General features: G+C 39.6%; 1 protein-coding gene across 3 annotated transcripts in view; it reads left to right on the forward strand.

Annotated features, from left to right (window-relative positions):
- The window catches only part of ARID5B (AT-rich interaction domain 5B), a 223,409-nt gene extending 199,733 nt beyond the window's left edge, over positions 1 to 23,676 (forward strand). For all 3 annotated transcript variants that reach the window (XM_083149145.1, XM_083149144.1, XM_083149146.1), the window contains 2 exons: positions 14,544 to 14,739; positions 18,843 to 23,676. In XM_083149145.1, coding sequence (XP_083005271.1) covers positions 14,544 to 14,739; positions 18,843 to 21,011 — 2,365 coding nt within the window. In that variant the 3' untranslated portion in view covers positions 21,012 to 23,676. The remainder of the gene's footprint in view (positions 1 to 14,543; positions 14,740 to 18,842) is intronic.
- Positions 23,677 to 26,351: the final 2,675 nt, after the last annotated feature.

The following is a 26,351-nucleotide window of genomic DNA, read 5'->3' on the forward strand; positions in this document are numbered from 1 at the left end:
ATAAAGGTTGGCATAATGTGTAATGCGCATTATGTTTATAAGGACATTATTAATGTACTGTAAGTCATGTGTAAGGGGTATCACTGTGTGGTATTATGTGTATAAAGGCATTACTAATGTGTAGCATTATGTGTATAAGGTGTTCTACTGTATGGTTTAACATATAGAATGAACATATAGAATTCACTGTGATGTAATGTGAATAATGGGCACTACTGTGAGAAGTAAAGTATATAAGGTTAAATGGTACTACTAAGGGATGTAACGTGAATAAGGGACACTATCGCATGATATAATGTGAATAAAGTTGCACTAATATGTGGCATATATTGGGGGTACTATTGTGTGGACACACCCCTTTTTGGGATGCGTGCCAAATGTGCGCACTGTTTCTATTTAAAATACAGAGGGTAGGAGCACCAAAATGATGACTGCTGTGATGAGTGATGATGGTGCTGGTAAAGGGGTGCAGGGTCAGAGGCGGAACTAGTGTCAGTGCTAGGGGGCACAAGCCAAAATCTTGCCTAGGGCTTCATATTGGCTAGGGCCGACTCTGGGTCGAGAGTCAAAAGGTCGACCATGATTGGTCAACAGCCTAAAGGTTGAAAAGGTCGACATGAGTTTTTCATGAATATTTCTTTTTAAACTGACTTATTCATACTTTACCATCCTAAGTAGGCATCGAAGGAGTATATAACAGTGTGCTGAGAGCAGCAAGGCACCGTGCCCAAAGCATGGCGAGCGGATGCGGTACACTAATACTGTGTCAACCTATGCTGACATAGACAACAAAAAAACATGAAAATCAAGTCAACCTTTTGACCATGTCAACCTAATGCATGTTGCCTGTTTTCATGTGTCAAACTTTTGACTGTCGACCTAATGACCCATACCCACTTGAGTAACATATCTCAGACACTTGTTCTAGAGGAGCTGTGGAACCTTATAAATTATATATCTTCACTGTAATGTCTCTTTAATGTGGTGCCAACACATTCTATAATGCTTTTCAAAGCATAGTGATACAATAGGAATTGTCCTGCCAGTGCAGTAGGCAAATGGGTGCGAGCCGTACTGAATTTTAGAACACGTTACATTGTTCAGAAAAGTATTCTGCTACTGAAATGACACTGTGATCCTTGAGAAGCGCTCTTGGTAGAATTGTTTTGTTCCTTGCTCAGATCTAGCTTGTGTGATCACACAGCTGGTGGCATGTAGAGTAATCTAATCAAATATTTTAATTGCCGTAATCTATTTCCTTTTTTTAATGTACTATTTTTATTTCTTTATAAACCTTTCTATGAAATCTGCAGACCTCAGTCCCCATTATTTTTAACGGGGACAATGATCTGTTCCCTACCGTAAATGGTGTAAACTGCTTTAAGCCTACAGAGGGCATGCGATTACATTCCCAGCAGTCAGGATTCCATTGGTCAATATACCAACGCTGGAATCCTGACTAGTGGCCAGAAGACCAGTGCTGAAAGGCTGACAGCTGATGATATGTATGCAGGGTCTGCTAGGTTTTGGCACTAGCCAGGGGGGAAGGGGGAGGGGTTGGGCTTAGGCGAATAAGAGTTTGTTATTGAGAAGGGCAGGGGGGTTAGGTTTAGGCATCAGGGTAGGAGGGTTAGGCAGGAGGGTTAGGTTGCAGGGAGTGAGAGTTGGGGTTATGGGCGGAGCAGGGGGGAAGGTAAGTATGCCTTCTGAAACCCTTTCAGTACACCCCTCCCCCCTTTTGGATGCCAGTTTTGGTATTCTGACCACCAGCATTCCATCTGCCGGTCGTCCATCTGTATCCTTAATGGAGGTGTAGTAGGAGAGAGATCTTTTAATCACATTCCCACCACTTCTGATTCCTGAAAATTATACCATGTGCACTCATCCATAATGCCGGAGAAGTAACTCCTAAGGACAGCGGTAATCGCTATCACTGTCCCTGCGGGTATCAATTAGTACATAGCGTGGATATTTTCATTTTCTTTTACATAGTATTTAAGACTTACACTCAACAATAAACTGATATACTGTACATACATGAATGCCAACATTGTCGGTACATTTGTAGGAAATATATACTTTCTAGAGGAAGGTAACCACTGGCTCTTTAGGAACAGTGTAACGCTATGGGTTGTCCTGGCTAATTGCTTTCAGTAAACAGAGATCCAGAATGTGTTGAAAAGTCAAATAGAAAGAAAAAAAAAAAGAAATGTTTCATCTGATAGCCGGGGTTAAAGAATTTCTCTGTGAATCATTTGGTAGCAGTTACTACATGAAAGCATCAAATACAGAAAACTGACCTCCAAATGACTTCTATTAAATGTTTATTAAAGGACTTATTTCTAAAGAACCCTGCCCATCCATTTCCCAATTGTTTTGCACTAAAAAAAAAAAAAAAAAACGAGATGAAATGCACTCCAGAAACCTGTTTAGCAAGTTACACAGAGAAATCAAAGGTGCAGACAATCAATACATTATGTGATCATTTCTCCCTGAAGGATCAGAATCAGTAGCACACTCTTTTATGTGAATAATTTCATGAGTAGGTCTATGATGCAGAAATATTCTTCTAGGGACAGTTTGTGAACTTTGAAGACGAAAACGTATTTTTTTTTCTGAATTTTGTCATTCCGTTCATTTTGGCATTACGCAAAAACTAGTGGATGACTTTGGATCCTGTTTTCAATATTGTATAGTATGGGCAGTATGGCGGGTGTAATTTTGGTTTAGGGGGGTATTCAATCTGGCGTCATGACGTGACCCGGTTCTGCTCTCGGCCGGCTCGATGTCAGCTCGGCAGGCGGGATTCAATGTCCCACCTGCCGAGCGCCAAAAAGGGGGTGTGGCCATAAGAAACGGATGGAAATAGTCGAGCTGCAGCCGGGAGCTTGACAATTCCCAGCCGACTGCTTGTAAAGTAGGGCCCGTTCTGCCGAGATCCCCCGTCGGGAATAGTGACAGGAGATTGAATACCCCCTTTAGTCCCTGCCTGCTCCTACCTCCAATCTGTCTTCACAACTCTCTTTATATCCAGAAAGTTTGAAACACATAATTTTGGTTTCAGTTTCTGTTGAGGAGTTATTTGGTCAGTCAAGGGGCCTCTAGTGGTACTTAACCTTGGAGGTGAGAAGTATTTAGCTATGTGAGGATGCCTGGTTCCATGTTCCCTACAAACACACACACGCAGAGGTTTCTTGCTCTGGGTCCTCCACAAACCTTAATTCTGCCTTGGCCATAGTCATGCCGATAGCAGATTAACTTTCTGTGGAACACCCCATAGCACAGATGCCACACAGAAAACAGCTATTGTGAAAGCAAGTTCTGTACAGGGATTACTTCTGAAGAAGAAAAAAAAACAGTTGTCCCATTAATACAATATTTGGTATAGTTTTTTTTTTAGAATAGTTTTGACCACCGTAAGTATTATGGCACCTCTCAATCGTACTTACAGAGGAAAGGAACGATAAGGTTCATTTATGCAGACTAGGCACATAGTATTTTTTGTAAGCACACACTGAAATACTGGAAGGAAGTCTAAATATATGCGCTGTGTATTTCTCCTTTAGCTGGAGCAAAAATACTGTTCCTGATTAAAATAAATATTGCGCATGAGAATTTTGAAGGACACATGTGATCTTGTCATAAAATACAAATTTTCCTGAAAATAACCTTTCCTAATACTGTGATTTTGATTGAGAAAGAAATCTGGTCCCTTGTGAATTCTACAATTTGCGAATGTAAAATTGTCCTCCTCCGTCTTTCCTAGACCCACTGGCAGAAGTCCAGATTACTTACTGTAATAGATGAATGACCTTTGCTGAAGCCTTGCATTGGATTTTCATAAATTCTACTGGAAAACTAAAGCCTGTGTTCTCTCTGCACCTTTATTTAATTCCAGAGCAGTGTCTGAAATCTGTTTCTATGTAGATGAATTGCACTATGAGTCAGTGTAACTTCAGCAGGGAAAATACATTTCCCAAGCATTAATATGAAAACATAACTATTGATATGTGAAATGACTTGGCGAATTGTTAATTTGCTTTACTTTTATTGATTGAAATAGGTCTATGCTTCAAACAGACTCTCCACGAACAGAATCTGAATTAATTTGCGTAGAAGCTTTGTCGCCAGAGGGGGGAAAAGTTAAACCACCTACTGTTCTGCTTCTTTTTTCCCTCTCTAATGTTAATCTCATATTATTAGAGAAAATAAAAGGATAAAACTGCTGTACCTGGGTAGATTATTCTCTTTATAATGTATGACTACACTCTGGATCTATGAGATCTCCAATTTATAAATCTTAATACTGGCTTTTGATACAAACTTCAAACAATGGCAATATCCTTTCCTAAAACAGAAACGGAGCACTTACTTTTGCAGAACCCATTAGTGCACACGGAGTACATCGCATCAGGACCAGTTACTGATATATTTGAAAAAAAAAAAAAACACCGGTCTTGACTTTGAAATATAGGAATTCAGTTGCAACCAAAAAAAAAGAGGAAATACGTATTTTATCGTATTTTGGAATCTTTTCATAACAATCCCTTTAAGATGCTTACAAGAGAAAGATGCCGACTGCAGAGATGATGAGGAAGGCTTGCAGAAGCTGGATCTATCATCTTCAGCACTGCTGGGGACTATGATGGAGTGGAGGAGAGTTCTGAAGCGCTCACCTGGGAACTGTAGGGATCAAACTTAATGGGGAGTGCCACGAGACTGCACAGCCTGGAGAGAGATTGGTGGGCTCAGCAAGCAAGTTAATATGTGAGATGTCTTTTAAAATGCTGTCTGACCGATCACATGACGCCTGTGTCATGTGACATGTCAGCGCCTGAAATATTCAGATTTTGGAATGTGTTGGTTTTCAGAATAACGGATATTCCAATCTATTGTGTTTAGAACCAATAGCTGCTGCAGGCTATTAGTTCAGTAGGAACAAGGGCCTTCAGAAAATCCCCCCCCAACAAAATAAATCCCATAGTGATTTCAGGTTCCTGGTAACTTAATAGATTGATGTCTCATAATTACAGACCGCTATTTCCAGCACACCTAGATAGCGCACTAATTAAAATCTAAACTGAATATGCCCCATGAAAAACAAAGAAATGCACCCGCACATAATATTTATGGACCAATTATATTCTTCTGTTATGTATGTATATGGGTGCTGCAAGTCTACACAATACTTGGAAGTCATCATAGATATGGTAGTTGGTGATCATTTATCATCACAGGGCTTAACCTCTGGGTTGTGGCCCCAAGGAGAATGCACTAGGCCCTAAGAACATTGTAACACTGACATTTGGGGTCTCCGGACAATTAAACCCGGCCCCTTACAACTCCAGAGATGACTTGTAGGTGACAAGTAGCAGACACTGAGGTCTCTGTGGTCTTAATTTGCTCTTGTTTATCAGCCCATGTGACTAGTTCTCATTAAGCAAAGGAATAGTTATGGATTTCTGCTTAATGTTATCATTGATGTCACAAGAGGGGAATTTCTCTTACATACTTGACTGCATGCTAATTTCACTATCTGAAATAATATTATCACAAGCTTGGCCTGTCTCCATTTTAAGGGGCTGCTAGAGTGATTTCAGGACTGCGGCATAGGACAAGCATACACTAAGGGAACCTTTATAACACTTTCATTTTTCACAATGCAAAGTATACATGTAATACAATTATATATCGTAAAAAAAAAGTCTGCAGTGTGTATTATTATTTCTAATCTAAATTAAGATGTCTTCAAAGGTCAACTAACTACACATTGAAAGGTTGTTTTGGCTCTGCATCGCCATCTGTTGATCATACTTGATACTGCAGTGGCTGTAATTGCATTTTTGTTCATTTCTAACTTTCTGAGCAGTCTTTTTTTCTGCTTATTAACTCCCCACTATTTATTTATTAACAGTTTCTTATATAGCGCAGCATATTCCATTGCACTTTCCAAAGGAACTATGCAGCATAGTTATGTTATAGTTATAAAATCCACATGCACTACGGCATAGTGGTTAGCAATGCTGCTTAACAGCATTCTACCAGGGGCTCAGTTTAAATGAAAAATTGACCCTAATATATGTTTGTACGATGGGGAATTAACACTGTAAGCTAAACTAGAACAGAGAATGATGCTTATGAATAAATGTCCTCTGGAAAGCAGAGTTGCAGAATAGGACAAAATATAGCAGCACTGTACCAATGACGATGAAGTGAAAGTACAGTGATACCTGTCAGAACAGCAAGCGGAAAAAAAAAAATATATATATATATAGTACAGTGAAACCCTTTACTAGTGTTGTCAACAGAGGGATAGATTTATTAAGCCAGGTGAAGTGATAAAGTAGCGCAGCCAATCACCTCTTAACTGTCAAGTTACAGGCTTGGTTTAAAAAAATAACATTTAGGAGCAGATTGGCTGGTGCGTTATCACCCACTACTTTATCACGTCACCAGGCTTAATAAGTGTGCCCCAGAGTTTGCCAATGATAAACAACTTTTATATCTTTGTTTCCACTTTATATTTACATAGCCATCCAGGGTTGAGATTAAAGGGTTAAGGGGTAAAGAGAGGTTACCAGAGATGCGCACGGTCTTAAAATAAATTTTGGGACATCTAAAAGTTGGGCGTATGATGATTATATGTAAACCTAGAAAATGTAGAATGGTTTTATAGGTGGTTTAATATCGTACTGTCGACTGAGGCCTGTTTTAGGTTGTCAGAAATAAGGAGTTATTCTGCTGGGTCTGGTTATCGCCACCACTGCAGATAGAGGTCATTCATTCATTTAGACAACTTCTCCGTCTACCACTTTAACCAGGCTAACTTGTCAGCTCCCAAACTGTCATTAACCGTGGACACATTTGTCAGCAGCTGTGAACGTCCAACAGGGATTTCTATGAGAGCAAGATTCCACGAATGAATGTCCTAATGTTCACTGTATCCAGCACTTGATTACTGTAATGACAGAGCGATGAGAAGACAAGTCGTTTTGTACTGATTACTTAATACGTGCAAGACTGACACACTATTCACTAAGTTGCATAAATAAAACTTTCCTTTATCCTTGTTAGCATATATGTCAGCATCGCTCAGGGGGGCAAATCAGCACCAAAACTACAGCAATCTATCAGCAGTTTGCTTTCATCTGCCTAGTACAGCAAGTATCCATTCACCGCAGTTCCAAGGTGTAGCCTGTGCCAGTGACATCTGCTCACCTATTCATCTGAAATGCCAGTTGGCAAAGACACAGATTAGGCTTTCTTTATTTACAATTCCAGAGTGTCAGGATTGGGCTGTAGACTCTTCTTAACTGATTCGGAGTTGTATGTAGAATCAGTTGTCGGAGTAGAAATGTTGGCGCATCTCATCTCATGATTTTCCACAGGGGAGGATTTAAGGTGGCTGGGGGGGGGGGGGGGTTGGGGGTTGAGTTCCACCACCTCTGTAGGACCACAGTAATTTTTGTCTGTGACCATTTAGTGACTGGTTTATCACATCTCTGAAAATGAATTGGGACACCAGAGATCACTTGCAGGTTACCATAAGGTATTGCAGAATCCATAAAATGACAACACAGCAAATGTGTATAATATATAACATTGTCCACATAGATTTAATTCTGCTCAATAACTAAAAAATGTGTCATTTGATCTAGTGCTGATATTTTTGGGGCTCATCGGATTCCATTACAAAGGGTCTATTTAACAGTGCCAGTAAACTGTATTTTCATGCTATTATTCTTATATTGCTATCACAAATTGTATTTCTTGCATGAATAAATGAATCTAGCTTTCATTATAGTGCATATGGGGAGCGGGGTCAGTTTACATTGCAATGACCTCTGCTGATTGTTTAGTGTTGCAGCATCAAAATACAAGAAATCCATTAAGAATTGTTCTTGTGCCGTTAAGAGCTACCAGAAATTGCTACCTCTCCCATAATCAAATGATAAGATCACATCCTTTGGGCATTTGTATTGTACTATTACTGGGATGGCTGGAGGGGGGGAAAACTTTTAGAGAAAATTGCTAAGACCTTTCTGAAACGGCTATTGTTCATATTGTTAAAGAATTCCTTGTACTCCCTCGGGCAGCACAGTAAATATGTATGTTCTTTATTATAAATGGAAAAATATACTGTGTTAATCTGAGAAAACAGCAATGAATGGGCGTACATGACATTTAAAGGCCTAATCCTATTTGATTAGAACATGCATGTGACTGTGTATCCTCTAATAAACAAAGAAAAATATTCATTCATTCTATTTAATATTCTATTACTCGGGGCTATTCCTTATACCAGAGTTTCTCTACTCTGCTACAGTCCAGGTAACGCCACTTAGCCAGCTTGAGGGGAGGGGGGGTGCTAACTCCACTTACCTAGCTTGGAGGGGGTGGTAATGCCACTTACCCGGCATTGACGAGTCGACCCACCGCCATTCTGCAGCCGCTCAGTCCCGGGTGTTCGCACACACGATGATGTCACCCAAGATGCGCCCGTGGCCATCTTTAAAGGGGTCAAAGCCACGGCCATATTTAATTTGGGCAGGCAGGAGTGTCACTGCGACCGGCGCCGCTAACCGCTGTGGTAGCACAGTCCGTGGCCCAGCCAGGGGGGAAAGCAGCCAGATCTGGACCGGCCCACCGGAAAATGGCCCAGTTTCCCGCCGGGCAATCCGCCCCTGTTCTCAAAGCATGGCACCCTAGAGTATCAGCATTTTTTTCAAGACACCTCTAGGCCAAGAGTTGTTTTTTTTGAGAAATTCAGAAAACATGTATGTGGTGAGGGACAGGATTTGCTTCTGTTTTTCCACACATTATATGATTAAAACCCACAATTATTGATGTTGCCTGTTACATCAACCAAAAAAAAACTTTTTTATTGGTTCTGGGCTACCAACTCAGAACACCTGTGCAAGTTCCCAGAGGCACCCAGTTTGGAATCCGCTGGTCTATGGAAATGGATTGCCCCTATCTTTAACTATAGGCACTGCACCATCAAAACAATTAATTTTGTAGCCTTCACAGATAGGGCTTCTGTGCATTATTTTTTATTCCCATTTTTTGACAGCAGGGGCTGTGAACACCAATTTTCAAGTACAACAGACAGGGTAACTACCGACCCAGCAAAACAGATAGACTCACCTGTGCAAGGCTAAATAAATCCTGGAAATATAACCTGTTGGTGGTGCTTGTAGATTGGGGTTTGGGAAGTCCAGGTTCCAGGGTCTTTAAAAATATATATGCACATTTATATGTTAGCTTGGTGCAGATTGGATTCAATGACCAGGCCAGCTTGGCGAGCCGAAGAATTTGGTTTGGTTATAATAATAGGATTTAGTGCTGTATTATTGTACATTATACAATGCTTGATGGGAGATGTTGTTTTCTGATAGAAGTACAGTATGCAGTTGCAATGTCATCACAAGCAATTATTCCCATCACTGGGAATCACAGAAGTCCCTAAAGTGACATTTTGTTTGTTTATAAAATACTTATGGGCAGATGTACTAAGCCTCAGAGAGTGATAAAGTGTTGAGGAATAACTACCAACCAACAAGCTCCTGACTGTCATTTTTCCAGTATGAGGCAGATTTATTAAGCTTGGTGAAGTGATAAAGTGGCTGGTATCACCGACCCATCAGTTTCTAACTGTCAAGTTACAGGCTGGGTTTGAAAAATGACAGGAGCCAATTGGCCGGTGATAAAGTACCAGCCACTTTATCACTTCATCTGGCTTAATAAATCTGCCCCTTTCTCTGTAATATGACATTTAGGAGCTAATTGTAGGTAGATTAGCGATCTCCACTTTATCACTCTGTAAGGCTTAGTACATCTGCACATTAAGCTTTTATATTTCTTCAAGACTTTCATAGATTGGGTTTTATACTGTACTATTATACAGATTGTTTGTCAAAAGTTTTATAATACTTTTGCACTGAATATATTTCACTTAAACATGGAAGTCTTGTGTTTTCATTCAGTTTTACCTTAGTCATGGCTCTCTTTAGATACAAGAAACATTTAATTCCACATTTCCAGCTTTTGGCTCTAGGCCTCTGACCAGCTGTGTGAAATGTATTTCTGCTGCTGTCTTCCTGCCAACTGCTGAGCTCAGTGAAAAAAAAAAAAAAACAGAAAAATCTCAAAATGAAAATGTTTATCTGCTTGACGAGCTGTTCTGTGTTTGGTCGAATGTGGTGGAGGGACTCTTATGTGCAGCAAGCGAAGTAACGCTGCACAGGGGCAGTTATCTCAATGTGAAATGACTATATGCAACTAGACAATTCATAAATGTTTCATAATCTGAATAAACTTACTTTGCGAATTGTAGCCGAGTGCTCAATACCATTACTGCAGGGTCACTAGCCGCTATGATTATTTAATATAGAGAAGTAGTGGCCTGTTCTTTCTGATGAAATACTTGCATGGAAATATTGAAACCAAATTCCTGGAGATGAAAATGCACATTAAGTGGAGTTATCCTATTAAGCTCATAATTAGGATTGCAAAATCCACTTGCATTACACTGGAATTTACAAGGATGAACGGGGTAAAGTATATTCTTGTGTGATGCTATTATTTAGCAACATTAATGAGCCCGAAAGTGTTCCGTGCTGCTCACTATACCCAGTGGTCCAGATACTGCAATGTCTTTTGATTATAATATATAGTCAGTAACTGAGCTATTTAGTTCCGAACATATTTATTTTCATACGGAGACTGAAATTATAGTTACAGATTTTTTTTATGTCTGCGTACATAACCCAGGAACTAGGAGAGCTCAATGTAAACATGTTATTGCCCCACTGGGGGTTCCTGCCTGGGAGTGATGACCTCTGTTCCGGTGGTCCTTCAACCCCACGGCATCTAATGCTGTAGAGAATATTAATACTCCAGGGGATTAAAGGCGCTGTTAGTTGTTAGTGTTTCCAAGGCATCACCAGCATAGCTTAGATACGGTTCTATTACTTCCCCTTTTACTGTACGTCACAAAGGGGCTCAATCAAAGACTAATAAATGGATCTCAGAAGCTTTTCATATAAATACAAATTAAGTCATGTATTGTCTACAGGTAGAAACTGAACTTTTCCACCCTGGGGACTATTATGAAACAGAGAATGCTGTTAAGCATTACTGAGTGATAACTGTTTTGATTAAAGCATCGCTCAGATGTGGTTGTACCATTGTCTTTCTAAACCAAAAATAGTAATGCACGACACTCTACCACCACCCAGGTCCCACTTTACTGTCGGCTATATAGAGGGTAGGACATGTCTCTTGAGTTGGTGTCATTATTCTTTTTTATGCTTTTCGAAATACACAATTCCCTGTAAGTATTACACTTGCGCTTTTTAAATAAGAGTACCCTGCACACTTATATTATTTCATCAAGGTTGGCCGCAGAGAAGGCTACAGGGATTCTTGTCCCTTAACATGGTGGACAATCAAGAAAGGATCACATATTTCAGGGTATCCAGATGGGAGATCGTAAATGGACTTACATCTACAGGTCCAAAATGATCGGCATGCAAATGGCCAACACATGGTTTTTCTTGATTGTTACGGTTAAGCACTTGGGGGAGGGTTAGGATGCAGAGGGTGTGGTTATGCTCCAGAGGAAGGGTTAGGCACTATGGAAGGAAGGAATAGGGATAAAATATATATATATATATATATATATATATATATATATACACAGTATATTGACCTTTTCAGCATATAAACTTAAGTCCATGGGGTGGGTTATTAAATGTTGTACAGATTTGTTGAATAGCTGAAAAATCCAGACATCCCTAGTCAATGTGGCTGTTTTCAGACCACTTGTTTGACAATGCAGGTTTGACGTTGTTTAAGAAAATGGATGCATTTTCAACTAACACATGTCAACTGGTGAGTAATTTGATGAACCACGGGTTTTTGCGACAGTGCCAATTTTTCCAAAGGTCAAAATATTGACACTTCAAATTAAATAGGTCTAATTTGAACTCAACATGAAACTGGTAAAAAAAATGCAGATTTTCCGACTGTTAGAACAATTGGCACAGATTGAATAATCCCCACCCTCCATGTCTACCATTTAAATGGTGACCTTTTAAATGTTGACCATCTGGTGTTTACCCATACCTCCCAACTTTCATTTAGGAGGAGGAGTGACACTCACATGTGTGCTGTAGGCATGCCGGAACTGTTAGGGGCGTGACCTAATAAAATGGAGAGTGGCCTATACTCGTGGCTCTCCCCGTTTTCACTGCTGTGGGGGCATGCCCAGCAGCTCCGTGAGCCCCACTGGCTGCAGAAATAGATGCTGTGCACATGCACAGCATCTATTCAGGGTGACTCCCAACTGCCCCCGCCGTGGGACACTGTCGGCCCCGGGAGGGATTTGGTAACCTCCCAAAAAACCGGGACGTTCCCGCGATAAGCGTGACAGTTGGGAGGTATGTGTTTACCTATTGACTACAGCATATTCTGTTGATTTTTTTTAATCCACACCCATTTGTTAGGAGGTTGTCATAGAAAGGGAATACTCCCTGGCCACTGAATTCTGTCCTATTACATGTAACAATACATGCATCAGTCGTATGGACCCACACTGGAAATATTGGAATCCTTCCGGTCCCAGCAATGTTAAACTGATTTTGATTTTCCCCTCTTTATTATGTAAACATTAACTGTAATATTACAGCAGGAGGCAGGTATTTGGCAGCCATATATTATTTTGGTAAGTCCTCATTGAGGGAACAGTTTACAGTTTCAGCAGCTGTAACATGTTTAAACTCAGTTTGTAATGGGATCTGAGGATGAATATTCCCTGTGGGCTCCGTTCAGCTTCATTACTGGCTGACTGCCAATCCTTGGGCTTCAGAACATTATTCATGTTTTTTTGCACATACGATGTCAGAGCTACGCTGTAAATGAATTTTATTTTCAGCGTACTGTATTCCATATTTTGTCACACTTGTGGCGTTCCTATGTAGTATTGGTATTACAAATCAAAACACTCTTATTTCAAAAGTGATTCTAGATTCACAGTCTGTGTTATCCAACACTAAACTACGATTGGAAAAAAAAATGGTCTCTCCTAGAAAAAAATAAATAAAAAAAACATACTTCCATAGAACTGCTATATGCAAACAAACACATGATTCTACTAAATTAATTTGTCTTTAAAGCAACAAAATGTTCCCTGTAAGAGTCCCTAAATTTTGAACCTGCTGAGTTGTGCAATAACCCGACAGTGACTCATTAATCACGCTCAATGCATTTGGAGGAAGGGTAAAAAAAAAAAAGTTCATCATTGAAGTTGAAACCAAGATTGTAATATAATCCCGCTCTTCTAATTATAACACGGTTAGGTTCTCTTTTAAGATCAAAAGCTAAATTATGACTGGAAAGCAGATTATTAAAAAGTACATTGTTTGATGTGTCTTGTTTTGTGTGTAAAATAATTTGAAGTGCTTTGGACTGGGGAAAGAAAACCTTATTGAAAGTTAAATGTTTTAATGTTTGAAACTGCTCATGTTTTGTCGGAAGAGATCAGGTCTCTTGTCACATGTAATAGTCTTTGTTTTAATGAATTAAAGGTTACCATCAGATATTCTGGGGCCTGGGACTGACAACATATGCAGCCTGCACAACACGCACCTACCTATAGGGCCTGATTACGGGTTCCAGACTCCCTAGGTTAATACTGAAGTGCCCCCCCCATATATTGATTATTTATATTTATTTTACCTATGTGCTCATTGCCAGGGTTTTTTGGCTTTTTGCTAGAGGTGAACATGCTTATATTTAAGTCAGAGCCACACCCCTGACAGCTGATCAATTACTTTAGTTATGCACAATGCTTTGGGGGAGATGTATCAAATCTTGGAGAGAGAGAGAGTAAGAAGAGATAATATACCAACCAATCCTTTACTATTATATCATTTTTTAAATACGGTTTGATGCACGTTCCCCTGGGCTCCAACTGGCAATTACACATTGCAAGCAGTTATCAGTAACAAATCATGTTTTCAGATGCCTTGGCCACTAATTTTACTATATAAATAACCCTGGGCACACAAGCATGTCATGGCTTATTGAGTTTCCCCCATTGCGTTGATATATACATATCTTTTGTATGGTAATGAACTTTGCCTTACATGGTATCATGGTAACTACATACAACTTCCATAAGACAAAGAGACACAGTATAAGCTGCACACACTAATCAACTGTCTTATGGGCTACAGCCTGCGCCAATGCTTAGTTACTGTTCACAAGGAGCTTGTGACCTCTCTCATGACCAGAACCCACGAGGCACCAGTTCTTGGCGAATTTACAGGATCCATTAATTTTACAGGATCCATTCATCTGAACGTGGTTCTCAAAAGGCAACTGTTATGCCGATTAAGATGTCTTAATATATAGAGCAGCTGAATAAGAAATCCTAGTCAATGACATCAGCATGTGAAAGTATTTAGTACTCCATATTCAGTTACTCTGGAAAATCCATGTAAAACTGAGCAACTTCTTTGTTTTTCTTAATTATTTAGATTAATCCTGCCCTATGAAAGGTTTATCAAAGGAGAGGAGGACAAACCGCTACCTCCAGTGAAGCCTCGGAAACCAGATGCCAGTTCCCCAGAGGTGGAGATAAAAACAAAACTCTGCAGCACGAAACGCCCTAAGCATGAAGTCCAAAAGCCAAAGAAAGAGAAGGATGGATCGGCAAAGGCCGAGGACACAGAGGTAAATTGTCATTTCCTCACAACCCTTTTAGCTTAAAGAAGTCATAATATAGTTATTGAAGTGGACATTTCATCATACAGTGATCTGATTCTAGAGCACAATAAACTTGTTGATCTATTATGCTTTGTATTTGATAAAATATGTTTATATTTCTTTATGTATTTTCTGGTTTTAATTCTGTATCTATTTATAAAGATTGCTCCCCCAATGTACTCCAGGAAAGATTGCCTTAAAATCTTCAAAGTGGCATATACCTTTAATGTTGGGGAAAATAAGCAGGCCACACCATTGTCTTCCCAAACACTATCTGTATGAGCCTAAATTTAAGGGCACCACAGTGTAATACAATGTTATTTATCACCTATTAAATGGGGCTAATTCATTATCAGGAGCCACCCAACTCCCAATAATAAAGTATCCAACTGTCCACTGTTGCAGTGGTCAATATGTAAATACTGGAGCAGTTCATTATTATTCCAGTGCGGAGGACTGTCCCTTTGATCCCAGACACTACAACAGATGTAGCAGGGTTACTTACCCCTGCAGGCCCAGTGGACTACGCAGGTGTGACTTGAACCTAGTTCCCAGTATGTTTTACAGAAAATTATATTTTGTGTGGTGTTTATGAATAATAATGTTGAAGTTCAACAGTACCACAGCAAAATCCGCTAAATTTCGTTTTTGGTCGCTCAGAGAGAAGAGAAGAAATGTTTGAATGTTCTGGCCTATTGTGGTAATGTTATAAGACATAATAATCAGTAAACGGGGTTGTGTAGGCTGCACGGAGTCGTGTAGGGTGTATATATAGATATATATATATCTATATATACACATACATAGGAATTTAAAATACAGAAATAATTTTACTCAACGTTGCTTGCATTCTCTTATTTTTAATGCTTTTATTGTATTTTCTTTCTGTAATATAGTCTACTACATATTGCATTATTGTTGTAGACTATAGTACATTGTACTACATGTAAGATCCCTTCCCCTGTAATGAATTGTGTATCTATGTTAAATTACATTTTACAACACATGGGATGAAATTGTATTGAGTTGTCCTTTGTCCTGATTGTATTGTAGTTGTACAGAGTGTGTTTACTGATTGTGAGTCACATCAGTCCCTGACACTTACACATCTGTATGCTATAGGAAGGGGGGGGGGGAATTGCCCCCCAAAAATATTTGAAGTGCACAAGGCAATGTACTGGGAAGTGGTGTACAGTACAGCCGCCATCTAGTGTCACTATAGGAAGTTTCAGGGTGGACAATGATTTCACTTCCAGCTGATCCACCACCTCCCTCCCCACAGCCCTTCTCTACACACCTCCAGAGCTCTCTTCTGTCCCGCACCCAGCTCCAGCCCCTACAATGCATGGCTAGTTATTGTGGGCTGGCCCTTCCTCTTGGGCCATCCATGTACCCTTCACACCTCCCACTTCTTATGATCCTCCCCTCAGCTTCCTTTGTCCTCCCTCTCCCCCTTCCAGTACCCTTCCCGCCTCAGAAATAATATCTTGCCCCCATCGGACGTTTCTTAACAGGGGCGCAGATTTGTTTGTAGAATACTGAGCACAGATATAAGTGATAAAGTGCAGCGTTTGTTTCTCTGAGGCCTGCATGCACTTAAGTCACATTTAACTAGACTTCAGTTCTGAAAGAAACATGAAAGATTTATTGTTGATGTATAGTAAATAGTGACAGCATAGAAAAAGCAGAAGGGATAAAAAGTCTCAGGTTAAACAGCAGAAGCACATTTGTTGTTAAGAATTATGAATGACAATTTGCACTTTCAGTTGAGCACCAATCTAAGTTGGACACTACAACGCAGAATACAACACTGCAGTAGAATCACATGACCGGTTTATTAAGTCATCCCACTTTTTTTTTCAATAAACTTTGTTGGTTTTTTTCATGGAACAGTGGTGCAGATGCATTAACCCTAATTAAGTTGAAGGTGATAACGCACCAGCCAATCAACTCCTGTAATTTTTCAAACACAGCTTATTAGCTGGTGCATTATCACCTTCCACTTTCTTTTTACCAGGCGTAATACATCTGCTTCATTCTACCAAAGGTGAGAACTTGTGACTTGGTGAATCTACGTATAAATTGCTACAATTCATAGCCAGATCAACAGTGTGTTGGAACCTTGGAAGAGCTGGGTTCAAAGAAAAAATGTCTATTTGTTACGGTCATACATGGGTTTGAAAAATCCCGAAAAGCAGTTACTGAGCATTAGACAAACTGTGGGATTTTTTTTTAACGTTCTTTAATTCCACTCCCTCTTTCACTGGCTTTTCTCATCTGTTTGGAATTTTCATGTAATTGAATAAACTCAAGAGACCACTGATAGAGCAATACTTATTAAACTACTAATGATGGCATTCTGGCTGAAAAGAGATGTTATTAGGAAGAAAAATAAAGCCCACACTGAACAGAACTTCAATAAAACCTTGTAACTATTGAATTCCAAATACAGATAACCCCGCTTCAAAACAATCTTAAATCATTACTCTTTTATAGTCACCTTAAAGTAATGACCAGCAGTATAGCATTTAGATAACAGACATTGAGATGACAAAGACATATATTATCTAACAAGAGCGAAGGGAAAATAATAAGATTTCCCACAATGTTTAAAACCAGCTTCCTCACAAGGGAACGACATAAACTATTGTTCAGACCTTTCAGTCGGCAGCATCGTAGATAGAACATGCCGCTGACCCTTAAGGTCGCTAGGGTTACGAGAAAACATAATGGAGTGAATTGTGAACACTGAATTGATGTTATCAAATAAGCTGCATGAAATGGATTCAAATCAAAAGGAAAAATTATTGGCAGCAATGCGGACTGAACAAATACCTCTGACTCCTTTTCAATTATTAGCACATGCGGCTTTATCTCCATGTTAATAGTTCTAGTAAAAGATTATCCGAAAATGTGTTAGTCCTCCAGAGATATTTATGATGATTTGCAGTGAGAGTACATCATATTTTACAAAGATTAGATGCTTTTCCTAAATTTTACACACTAATTTGCAAATAAGACCTATTTCAGATCCTATCTAGCACAGCACAAGTACCGTTTTCGGTACTTTTGTGTATGCGGTATGCGTTGGATCTTCACTGCACATGTGCAGTACGGGTCCTAGATATTGAATGCACTACAGCTGCAGATATCAATAGATTGACATGTGCAGCCACTCGGGAGTTTTTGAGGTTAGACGTATGTGGATGCATCCGTCATAGAATATTATAGTTAAAGTTAAGTCCGACTGTGGATTTGTAAACAAACAAAACAAGAACATAAGACGTTAATAGAGCCAGAGCCTCTTTTGCAAATACATGTTCCGTGACTTGTTCCCCAGTGGAAGGAATTATTTTATAAAGACTTTTGTAGATTTGATTGATGACAGATTGATGACTCCTTTTCAGGACGCATTCACTTTTCTGCCTATATAGATTTAAAAAAGTCCTTTTTGTTTATTAATCTAATGATAAACAAAAGCACCTACCTGACAGAACAGTTTGGTAGTTACAATAATGTCCAATAACACCACTCCATGCTGTTAAAATATTCCACCTGAGTGCCATAGACCGCAAACCAAGCCATTTCAGTCCTGTAAAGTCCCATAACACCTTGATTGACTGTCCCAGTACTATCTGCGATAAAAACAGTGCAACAGTCAACCTGCATCTGCCAGAGTGTAGCAGGCTGAACAGTACCGGATTAACAACAGGACAGAGGCAGATACCTTTACTTGCAAGGTTCCATCTTAACCAGAATAGACATTAAGTTAGGAAACCCTTGCTTATTTTAACTTGTGTCGCATAGATATACTTGCAAGGTTTTACGTACTGTAATACGTGGACATTTGTGCAGCCGCACAAATCCGATTGAATCTGCCCCATTTATTTGCTACAGTGAATAAACAACTGCCGATTGGTAAGTGCAGGATAACTAATGAAGAATGATTGTAATTTTAAATGGAACCATACTATTTGCAGTTTTTAAAAGTTGGATACTTCCTTAGATTTCTGCCTGCTATTAAGAGTCTATTTAAAGAATAAAACACTAAAAAAGTTTATGTTTTTTAGGTTTCATTAGAGGAGGCTCATCTGGAAGTAGATGAGCAAAATGCGTCCATCGTATATGATTCAGAGGAAACTAAGCCATCTGCAGACTGCTCTGAAGTGACAGAAGCCAGACAATCCTCACCTCTGGAAAAAGAAGAAAGGGAGGAGTTATCTCCCAACACTTGCCATGTGAAAGAAGAAGATAAAATGCACTCAGAACCTATTCCCACTGACTCACTCACTCATGTAATAAAAGAGATTAATTCCGGTCCGGCAGATGAACAACCACAAATGCTCATAGAAAATTCAATAATAATAAAACAAGAGCAAAGCAAACAAGAATTGTCAGAGCCATCAGAAAGGGACGTACGTGAAGGACATTACAATATGTTTCCCACAATTCAGGTGCAACTGCAGCATGAAATCCACATGGAAGATGAAAAAATGGCAGATATTCCAGATTATATCGCAAACTGTACTGTAAAAATGGACCCGCTGGTCTCGGAGGACCTGAAAAATCCTCTGGACAGCAACATTTTGCAGAATGCACTAAAGCAGAATCCCAAAGTTTATTTGGTGCAGACACTTGATATGCTGAAAGAGAAGGATTCTTCATCCTCATCAAATGAAGAATCAACGTTTAGTTATACACCGCTGCTTTATTCAAGGGGAAACCCAGGAATAATGTCTCCTTTGGCAAAAAAGAAGCTTTTGTCCCAGGTGAGTGGGGCTTCACAAACTGGGAGTTACTCTCCTTACGGTTCCCCACCACCCTTAATTAGCAAAAAGAAATCAAGCTCCAAAGCAGAAATATCTCCACCTTTAGTGCAAACTCATCAGGTATCCAACTCTGAAACAACGGCGGCTAACCGACCTTCTGTAATACAGCATGTTCAAAGTTTTAAGCAAAAAACTCCAGATGACAAAAAGAACATGAGTGATGTTTACAAAAGCAACACTTTAAGCAAAGCAGATTCTTGTCGATGTGACTTTGCCAAGCATCATCAGAATGTGCTCGCCGAGTCGTACTCTTTGAAGTCCAGCATGCTTGAATGCAAAGAGCAAATGGCCGAGAAAAGAGCTGCACATCATTCCAATGTGCCCAGCTTCTTGGCCGAGTTCTACTCCTCACCTCATCTGCACAGGCTTTACAGGCAAACAGAGCACCATCTACATAATGAACATTCATCAAAATATCATGCTCGGGAAATGTATAGAGAAAGTGAAAATGTGTCTACATCACACAAACACCAAGAGAAACTTCACTACCATCACTCATTACACCAACAAGAAAAACAGAATGTCTCGGATAATCTGGACGACCAGCCAACCGATTTGAGCCTGCCCAAATCTATGCACAAACACACTGCAAAAATGACCGGAACGAATCACTCTCATCATTTGGTACAGCAAGAAAGCAAAACTCATCAAAGTCCATTTCAAGTTCCAAACAACAAGAAGATGGGCATAGACTGTAACCCAAAAGCCTGTAGAGTCTCACCAATGACGATACCAGTATCGAAAAGATATGCAGAATCGGTGCACAGGCCTGTAAAGACTCATAACGCAAGACTTGATCATTTAAGAAAGATGGAAGGCACAGTTCATCCAATCACATTTGGTAAGGCTAATCATCACAACTTTGGGACCTCACGATCTTTGAAAAGAAACTTGGATGACATGGACAGCCCTATCTCGGAGAAAAAAATACGAGCTGTGTCTCCTCTAAATGCACCAAAGGAGATGCCTGGGAAAGAGATATTTACTGGTCATGAGGGTGAAAGCAGCAAGTCATTGCATGACCTTCATTCTGCTAGTATGATGGAGAGCCACAAGTATCCACTTTCAACACCAATCTTTCCTGGGATTTACCCTGGAGGTTTATGTAGTGGGCTAAGCACGCGGATACCTACTGCCTATTCTCATCAACTGCAGTACTTGAAAAACCAGAGTGTGCTTTCTCCACTAATGCAACCTTTAGCCCTCCATTCCTTGATGATGCAAAGACAGTACCTTACTAACTCCACTAATTCCCAGCATCTGTACAGACATTTGGCTTCGGCTACCCCTGTAGGATCATCTTATGGTGACCTACTACACAACAACCTTTATCCTTTAACTGCTATCAATCCACAGTCCACTTTTTCATCCTCCCAGCTGTCATCTGTACACCCTAGCACAAAACTTTAAGCAATTTCCCTGTGACAAAATGCAAAATGTTAATACTTTAGCTACATTCCTTGCCCAGCACAATATTCTGCATAAAAAAAATACCCTTGTCTACTGTGTGAGCCACACTATAACTGTAAAAGTAATGTTAGAGGTAAGAACAATGGATTTCAAGTCCCACTCTGACAAGTTTTTTTGTAATGGGAACAGTTGACTTGATTTGCACAACACAATTTCAACATCATTACTAAACCTTGAGAACCTAACGTGTTGCACATGTTTGTGAAAGTTGGTCATAAAGAGGCTGGAATGTCAAAGATTGGAATATTGGAACATATGTACACTTCAGAGAAAATGTTTTTTTTTTTTTTTTTTTTTTTACTGTTAAAGGTTCAATCAATGCAATGTATAGTAACATGTCAATCAGTTTAAGAAATTTTAACACTATTAATGGTGGAAAGGTAAACACTGTTCAATCGACTGTACATATCTGCTCTTAAAAGTTCCAGTGTCACTGTCTGTTCACCTAATTTATATGGATTAATCTTTCAGTTGATTCCTGTGCTTTTTTTATCTTTTTTTTTATTATTAAACAAAGATGTGTTAACTGCAAGGTTATGTTGAGAGGTTAATTGTGTTTAGATTTAAACCTTAAACTTATCTGGACCCTGGAAGCAGTCATTTCTGCGGGCCAAGCAAACACCTTAATGAAAGCCTACAAAGTTATATGGAAAAACTGATCATTGAGACATTGGGCCTTATTGTAGTTCACTCTTAGAGGCAAATTCCTTCTTAGCTGGACAAAACCATGTGCACTGCAGGGGGGCAGATGTAACATGTGCAGAGAGAATTAGATTTGGGTGAGGTTTTCTTCAAAGTGAGATCTATATTGCAGTGTAAAAATAAAGCAGTCAGTATTTTCCCTGCACAGAAACAAAATAACTCACCAAATCTAATTATATCTGCACCTGTTACATCTGCCCCCCTGCAGTGCACATTGTTTTGTCCAGCTAAGAAGGAATTTGCCTCTAAGAGTGAACTAGAATAAGAGCCATAGTGTACAGTAAGCCACATTGGGGGTGGAGTTTTCAGTTATTTTGTGCTGCCCACGTCCCATTTAAAGTCACAGAAACAATTGAATTGCCCTTTATTGCTGCTTGCACCCTCTTGAGATGATGAGCAGAAATCTGTACAAAATCAGGTTTAGCCACTTTATGTATCTAAACCTGGTGCATTCGGGCACCCAGTAGCTTGATCTTAACGGCACAATGAATTGAAGGACGCCCCTGTCTTTTTAAATGGAATGTTGCCATTAGCAACCTATCAAAATGTAGTTATCCTTACATTCTATAAAATGAGACCTCAACTTGCCCTCTTCAGAAAGTTTGATCTATATCCCCCAAAGTGCATCATGTCCCAGTGAGATCACTAGGTCTTAGTAACTGCTTAGGTTACATTCTCATTTTGCTAAGAAATGTGTCCTAGAATTTCTAAACCAATGTAGAGGCGTCATTCATGGACTAAAATCTGCTATCCTTTTTATAATGCTAAAGAAATGACAGTTAAAATCGAATTGGTTTATATGGAAAACACCTACATTGTTGTTTTTTTCAGAAGCTTTAGTAAAGCTAGCCGCTAAAATGGGAAAGTCAAGTTATTGCCAATAACAACTAATTATATTCTAACTATTATGTATTGCCTACTTTATGGAAAATGAAACCTAGAAGCACATTGGTTGTAATGGGCTCCTCTTCCATTTTACAGGTTTGTGTCTTCAATACAAGCACACACACTCCATGTTGGTTTCAGTGCTACTGTGTATCGACAAAGCATAGGGGGTTTATGTACTAAGCCTAGGAGAGAGATGGAATGGACACAGATAACATACTAGCCAATTAGCTCTTAACTGTCATTTTGCAAACACTGCCTGTAACATGGAAGTTAGGAGCTGATTGGCAGGTGTTTTATCTCTCTCCAAGGCTTAGTAAGATCAACCAAACAATCACAGTGATATGAATGCCAAGAAGTACATTTTTCTTCTTTCCCCAATACTAAGCATTTCTATCGTGAAGAGCATTAACCCTTTGAGTGCCAACATCTCTGTGAGAGACATCCAAAATATCTGCCAAAAATGCCAGCATCGCTCACATTTGTTATATAAATTCAAATAAAAAATGTTGTGTAATAAAAAGATTACATTTCTTATATAAGGTCAACATTACAGGCCATTATGATGAATAAAAATGTTTGCTTGGCAATTTTCGCACCTATTTTGACAAATTCACTTGGCACTCAAGGGGTTAAGATCGATACCAATGCTGTTGATGAATATTTTTTTCATGTGCGTAAATTGTTTTTGACACAATTTTATGCTGCTTCAACCAGTATAACCTTGTAAATATTACTATATTCACTATAGCCTGCCTACCTGAGCAAGAATTTAACAGTGCTGTACTCCTACCATCATTGTAGTAGACATATTGCACATTTAAGAATGATAAATATATATTTTAGTTTGTACACTTTGGGATTTTAAGGATATTTATTACCAGAGCAGTAGTGAGCCTGGCTGGGCCCAGGTACATTTCAGGGGTGTGGCCTAATTGTGGGAGGCGTGGCCATGTACCTTTACAATAACATACAGAATAACAGTATTTAATCCCCTCCCTGGCAACACTGTAGTCCACCCCCCCCCCCCCCCTTATTTGACATGGCAAGTGTGTGTGTTTGTTCCCTGTAGTTGTTGCTGAAGGAGGAGTGTACATTGAAAAATAATCTAATGTAACGGATTATGAACAGTGAGTTCTTACCGCGGCTGTCACATATGGAAATAATTGAAAATACATATAGACCCTTATATATGATCATTTGCCTTGTAAAAAAATTCCCTGGTGATTTCCAGGGATATTCCTTATTTAAAACACTGACTTGGGACTTGTAATACAGGGACTTGTAATACAAACATATCACATTTGAAAATAACTGTGCCCGCAGGAGGTTACAATCCAGTAGTAAAACAAATATGCACGTAACCAATTGTATGTATTTATAACCATATAATCTGCAGTAGACTTGTTACAAATGAGAAATAGTTAAGCGATGGGTAATGATTACGCAAAGATAACATTGTCACTAATATAACACAACGTGAACTCACACAACCAAAAAAAGTTGTATAGAATTTATGTACACTTACACACTCTAGTGCTAATTTATTATTCTAAGGCAGAGGTTCCCAATCTTTTTTGATTCACGGCACCCTAGAGAATCAGAATTTTTTTCACAGCACCCCTAGGTCCAAAAAATTTAATTAGATTGGGTTTATATGCGATTCTTAGCGGCAGTTATGTGGTAAAGGGCAGGATTTGCTTCTGTTTGTACACATTCTATGATTGGCAGCCACCAGCACTGGTTTTGCTCCTAAATAATTAACCATTAATAATTTGAGTTGGTCCTGGACCACCAAGCTGCGGCACCCCTGCATGTGTCCCGAGGCACCCCAGGGAGCCACGGCACACAGTTTGGGAACCACTGTTCTAAGGTCTTGCAACAATGTAGAAAGCACTCCTGGCTCGCTCCACATACCCCTGGTGGTAAGGAAAAGAATTGCAGTCTGAGATTTGTACCATTAGCAATGTTCTTGACTTCTGACACTGAGGCATTTTTTTACTACAGCAACAGAGAATTGTGTCATGTGACCAGCTTTCGGTTTGTTCTTTTTACTGATTATCATTTGCATTTGTTCTCCTCTCAGTCTGCTGAATAGAATTTAAGTAGATGCATCTATAGCTGACCTGTTTTCAGTAGAGATGAATGAAAAATGATACATGTACTGCAAAAAAATGCACATAATGGATTCCGAATATATTTTAATCAAAGTACATTCTGCAATGTTATGCCCCAAGGCTTATTATAATCAGCTTATTTTTATCGTGGACATATTTAATGAACAGGAATGTAGATGTCTATTTTTTTATTGAGAAATACCTGCCCAGTAGGAGAATTGCTGTTTTCCTCTTTGTCTGTACATTTTACATTTGTGTATAATATCCCTCCGGTTTATTAATGCAGAAATAGACAAGTAACACATTACAAAACATGAATGTAGTATTGCACCAAACAAGAAGCAGATGTTCACACACGAGCTGCTGTACACAAATGCTGGGATTCTATGCATACAGTATATAGTATGAAGGTAAAACTCATGTATGGTCCCAGAAAGTGCCAGAAGGGTGGTGATAAAGGCCGGGCAGCATATTCATTAATGACAGTCAAACCCTGAATGTAAACCATGACCGTAGCATCGCAATCTGCGTGGAGCTTGTATGATGTCTGTCTTTTGCCTTACTCCAGCTTGATACATTACAGTTTCTGCTGGCATAAGCAACTTTACCTATAAGGGGAATATCAGTATAAGGATACTTATAATGCTTAGATTTGGCAAAAAATATCATTTAACTTTGTAATACAGAGAAAAGCAGATAGATTGGGGGCATATGTAATATCGGTACTTATGTAGTATCTGGGCTGCCGATTTTTTGATTGTATGCCTTAAGTTAAGGCATACAATCAGATGCGATGCGATATCGCATCGCATCGCATCGCATCCGATATCGGATGCGATGACCCGATTTTTCCATAGGAATCAATGTTAAAATGATTCCTATGGAAAAATGGGTCCTTTTCATACCCCTACTATCCAAGTGGGCATGGAGTTGGATATAAACCTGTGGCGAGCGTAGCGAGCCACCGAGCCCGAAGCGTGGCGAGCGAAGCGAGCCCCGCGAGGGGACGGTATTCGTCCCCTCGCGGGGCTCGCTTCGCTCGCCACGCTTCGGGCTCGGTGGCTCGCTACGCTCGCCACAGGTTTATATCCAACTCCATGCCCACTTGGATAGTAGGGGTATGAAAAGGACCCATTTTTCCCATTGAATTCCATGTTAAAATGGACTCAGTCCATTTTAACATTGATTCCTATGGAAAAATCGGGTCATCGCATCGCATCGCATCGCATCGAATCGCATGGTCGCATGCGATGCGATGCGATCTCCCGATCCGACCCGATTTAGAAATCGGCAGCCCAGATACTACATAAGTACCGTAATATCATCTGTGGCTTTTTTTTTAAAGCAGCAACCATTTTCAAGGCATGGTTATGGCTTTAAAACAGGGGTGGCCAAACCTGTCCTCAAGATCTACCAATGGTGTATGTTTTCCAGGCAACCTGTGGATCTCTAGTAGAAATTAATGCAGCAGGTTTGAAAATGTGACAGTTAGTAAGGACTACAGCTATGCACCAGCTAGGTGATTTGGAAAACGTGGACCGTTGGTAGATCTCGAGGACCGGTTTGGCCACCCCTG

The sequence above is a fragment of the Crinia signifera genome, chromosome 6, assembly GCF_055691185.1.
Source record: "Crinia signifera chromosome 6, ASM5569118v1, whole genome shotgun sequence".
Taxonomy (NCBI): Eukaryota; Metazoa; Chordata; class Amphibia; order Anura; family Myobatrachidae; genus Crinia; species Crinia signifera.